Source organism: Teleopsis dalmanni, chromosome 1 (genome assembly GCF_002237135.1).
Source record: "Teleopsis dalmanni isolate 2A chromosome 1, ASM223713v2, whole genome shotgun sequence".
Taxonomy (NCBI): domain Eukaryota; kingdom Metazoa; phylum Arthropoda; class Insecta; order Diptera; family Diopsidae; genus Teleopsis; species Teleopsis dalmanni.
In genome coordinates, this window is record NC_051846.1 from 177980 (window position 1) to 182912 (window position 4933).

Sequence of the window (4933 nt, forward strand, 5' to 3'; positions counted from 1 at the left end):
TTGTGTTAAATCACTTCAAATAATATAAAAAAAATGAAAATTTATAATATTTTACTTTAAATAATATAAAGAAATGTAAATAAAAACATTAATTTTATTTGTTAATTTCAAACAAAAATTACCAGTTTATTCAAACTAGATATTTTCATTTTAATTATTATTTTTGTTTGAAATTATTTAAAATAAAATAAAACAAAACCGACCTAAAAACGGTTTTTTTAAAATATATTTTCGTAAGAATTTTGAATTATTTTCTGAAAACTCCACCATAGATAAGTCTATATATACGACACTGGCCTCTGTTGCCGATTTATGATTGTGTTTCATACAAATTCAGCATAGAAAATCAATTTAGAAACAAACAACTATTCTCTCTACAATATTAAGCAAAAAAAAAAAAAATAATAATAATAATACAATATACAATACTACGTTATAAATAATTGGTCTTTATTTATTTACAAGCGTATTTAAATTATAATTTTTATCAAAAACTAATTTAGCAACACAATCATTACTTGCACATTTACACTTCAAGTGACTCATATAGTTAGTATGATTAATGCTAAATCATTAAAAAATTTTTTTGAATTAATTTATCTGCAAATATAATAGATACTTTTCAGTTAAAAATGTTACAACTGTCGCTGCTGTTGCCATTCCTAAAACTTCTCCCACATTATCCAATGTAATTAAATGTTGTTTACCAATTTGAACTTGTGGACCATGTCGATTTCGTAAACTATTTTCTGAATCATAATTAGATTTGTAGAGGAAAATATGTCTATGAGACTCAGTTATGATTGCATAATTTAAATCTGGCGAACAGTCCATAAATTTCTTTTGTTGCTTTGATGCTTGTACATATCCAAAAGCATGCAAATTGCCTTCATGACGTAATGCCCAAACATCTGGCTTACTTGGATTGTATTGCTGTAACCAAAGGCACGCATCCACATCCTGTCTCGTAGCTATAGCCAATGGAAAACCTGGTCGCAAGCTTGTTGAAAACAAAGGTGGAGTCGAGCCCAACAAAACCGAATGTGTAACCGACTTTGTGGGTAAATTAAATCGCTCTAAATTTTAAAAACAATTAATTTAAAAAAAATAAGAGTAATGAAAAAAGAATCACAATAAAACAAACCAATTTTAATTTCATCATCCATAATGCCTATAGGAAAATCGCAATCTTCTATAGGTGCTTCTAAATTTGCTATTGGTTGTTGTTCCATAGGTATAGGATTTGAATTGATGTTGTCTAAAGTTTCCTTAGGACCTTCACCATTTTCAAGTAATGAAGTCCAAAACAATGATGAAATCTGTTTTGACAGTGTTATTTGCAAAAAATTGTTTTCCTAAACGGAATATTTAAATTATTAAGAATTTAAATTTATAAATGTAATCTGGTACTTACTATCGTCCAAGTTGTAAGATCTTGGTCAACTTTACTGAATAGAACTTTATCTAATAATGTGTCTTCAGAACATTTAACAGTTAATTTATCCGAAGTGCATTTAACATTATAATCGGTTTTTTCTTTATCTTCCTTAACATCAAATTTTATGGTTATATCTTCGTCCGTCTGCGACCATTGAAAACCACTATTTTCATTCTTTTCAGTGTGTAATTGTGGTTTTTCCAAAACTTCCGTACCAATTGTATTGATTTCATTTTCTGATTTAAATTTGATTTCTCTATTTGAACATAAAACCAATGATTCCGATCGAGGTTCAAAAGCACAATAATACAATGAACCCCTACCTTCCAAACTGTCTAAAATATTAAATGTCCACGTATCGTTTTGTACCCATTTCGCCCAGTATAGATGCATATAGTGATTTGATGTGCCATTAGCAATATCTTTTGTTTGTATATTGCCTAATATCATTGATATTTGTTTCTGTTCTTGTATGATGTCTAAGCGGCAATCTTGTATTGTGAAATTACAGCTTTCTTCAGCATTGCAAATTTCCGCGCTGCTTACTTGTTTCCATTCTAATAATTTGCGTCTATCACCTGTTTCTAGTAGAAAAATTTGTCGTTTACCATTGCAGACAACACAATACTTCTCCGATATAAAACGCATTGAATAATTGTAGTCGCCATTGACACGTGGCTTTTCTGACTTCATGCGATACACCACTTGTGGAGCCTGTGGACGCCCAATACTTTCATCGTAGTTACTACACACTACTTCTCCTTGTGTACTAACAAAATAGGTTGTTGTTCTGCACCACGGATCAGCATACAACAAATTTTGCATTGAAAACAATTCGGTATGTAGGAGTGAATATTGTGCATCATTTTGTGTTGCTTTGTAGGGAATTTTGTTTAACTCTTGCCGTATAAGTGGCACTGCATCTAATGACAACTTATATCCATCAAAATTGCTGCGTATTAAGTTTCGATCCTGACGTAGTTCCACGATTTTTGGCATATTTTTAATGTATGTTTTAAACAAAATTTGTAAATATTTGCCGGCTGCAGTAACTTTTGTTTACAATGGGCAGTTGTGTAGTGCTGCCAAGACATCGATTTATATCAAAATAAAATTAGAACAGTTTCTTATTGAGTCGTATAACACTTCAATGTCATTTGTTTCGAAACGAAATGTTTGCATGTGGGTATATAAACCCGTTTACGCGAGACTCAAAAGCTATGTAAAGACATATTTCTATTTAAATTATCCTTGTGGCGAAGATAGCATATTTGTACCACTAGAAAAATATAAATGGGATTTTTCACAATCATACATATTTTAATATTTATATGCATATGCTTGTATATGATTGGCGAGCTGCAGTAATAAGCCATCTACCTCAGTTAGCGATTTTCGCCGTTTTACGACCACATTCCTTACAAGAAACCCCTAGTTAAAAGATGTAGAATACAGTGTTTAATAACATAAAACAATTGTTAATTTCAGAGTAGTTGTATTATTCTCCCAATGTACATATGTATATATCTACAGTGTTAAAAACTATTCTTGAGTGATACACATTCCGCTCGAAATTTATTAATCCAAAATATAAAGTTGCATTAATGTCTTTTGATAAATCTGAGATAACTTTTTTAAACGAGATTCACTTTTAATGCAAAATTTCATTTTGGTCTGGTATCTCTTTTGCGAAATGTGTAACTCTTGAGATTAATTTATAACACTTTAGTAATTTTATCAATCAAGATGTTCTTTTAAAGCACTTTTAGTGTAATTTTCATTTTCGATTGGTAAATTTGGTGCAAAATGTATAACACTCGATATTAAATCATAACATTCTAGATATTTTTCCGGAGTATCAAGATTAGACTGAAATTATCAGCTGTTTGTTATGATTTGACAGATAAACTTTGATATGATTTCGGTTAAACAACAAAATGTGATAGATCGAGAGTAAATTTAGATTGAATCCAGATTTAGTAATCGAAAACGCCATAGATATTTTGCCAGAGTAGCAATATTACCCTGAAGTTAATAGCTGTTTTATATAGCTTGACAGGTAAAGTGTGATTTGATTCGACATATGTATTAATGAAATATATAAATGCCCACTAACAAAACTACAAAATTGTTTGTTTACTCTAAAAATGTTAGATTTGGCAACAAAAATTTGCAGATTAAGAGTAAATCTGGATAGAATTTAAATTACATTTATTACATTTGTCTTACATTTATTAAACCTAAACGCTATTTGTGAACTGGCAGCACTATTTATTCATACCATTCATATGTTTTTTGACATTTTGTTTTATGCTTCTGTTTTATTTTGATACAATTTGCTTGCGAATGCCAAAATAGAAAGCAATTATGTCCTTCTCCAAAAAAAGGGTGGAGGAGATTTATTACTTCAGCAATTTCTTTCGCTTGTGTACGACAATGTATAAACGGGAAGTTAGCTTGGACGGGTACACAGGAAAATGTGCGCGTTTGTTGAAAAATTGAATAAAGCCCATAAAAACAAAATTTATAATGTAGTGCAAAGCATTTAAATATGAATAAGACTTAGTGCATTTATTTATAAAAAGCATTTATAAGAAAAAAAATCAAAATAGCAAAGAAATCAAAAGATTTTTATATAGCTTTGTGAACAAAAAAAAAATAAATAAATAAAACAACTATATACTGTGCCTCTTACCACAGCTCCGCCCTGAATGAAAAAATTATAGAGAAAAAAGATCAACAAAAATCCAATTAACGTCCTTGGAAAGAAAATGGGTAAGTAGCGAATAATAATAATAAAAAGCAATGTATGTGTACGAAAAAACAAAGGACAAACAAAAAAGCCCAAAAATATGTAGGAAAAATGTGCAGAACACGAAAGTTGCATTTTGCCGTGCTTTGCACTTTTTACTTTTTGGCAGTCAAGTGAAAACTGTCGTTGCCTTAGGCAATTCAAGCCGTTGCCGCTGCCGCTGTCGTTGCTGCTGCAGCATTCGTTCGTCGTGTTTGCCTTTTCCGTGATTTTTGTTCGTTTTGTAGTTTTGTAATGTTTGGCATCCTGTTTATTATAAAATCCTTTTGTGTCGTGGCTTCTTCCCAGATAATATTGAAATGCTGAAAGCACTTTATGACTTCCAAGCGGTCTATCCTAAGACCATCAGTTTTGATGAAGGCGAATATTTTATATTGTACCAGACGTCCGCACGCCAACGGAACTGGTGGCAAGTGGTCAGCATGAAGGGAAATATTGGTTTTGTGCCATCCAATTACGTAATGAAGATTAAGGTAAGTAAAGAAGTATAATATAATTAATATATATTATTTGAATATATTTCTAATTATTGTGAAACTTACTAAGGACTATGTGCGGGTCTAAAGTGGGGTTGAATTAAAGTACTTTTGGACTTAACATGGGAGGTTTTTATTGTCGGAGTTTTATTTTGCTAATTTAATTGTATCATGGCAACAACCCAATTTCTCTAATTGGAACAACGT

At 30.8% G+C, this 4933-nt stretch overlaps 2 protein-coding genes across 2 annotated transcripts; one reads left to right on the forward strand and one right to left on the reverse strand.

The window, feature by feature from the left end:
• Nucleotides 1-457: 457 nt before the first annotated feature.
• Nucleotides 458-2583, reverse strand: LOC119672628 (nudC domain-containing protein 1-like; the record flags this gene model as incomplete). Its single annotated transcript, XM_038083729.1, is given in 3 exon segments — nt 458-1076; nt 1145-1355; nt 1415-2583. Coding segments are annotated over 3 exon segments (1719 nt in total). The 3' UTR covers nt 458-591.
• Nucleotides 2584-4090: 1507 nt separating this feature from the next.
• On the forward strand, nt 4091-4814 carry LOC119673494 (cytoplasmic protein NCK2-like). The gene is made up of 3 exons (XM_038084783.1): nt 4091-4213; nt 4539-4723; nt 4797-4814. The coding sequence occupies exons 1-3, from the start codon at nt 4210-4212 to the stop codon at nt 4812-4814; spliced, it is 207 nt and encodes a 68-aa protein (XP_037940711.1). The 5' UTR covers nt 4091-4209.
• The last annotated feature ends 119 nt before the right edge of the window (nt 4815-4933 follow it).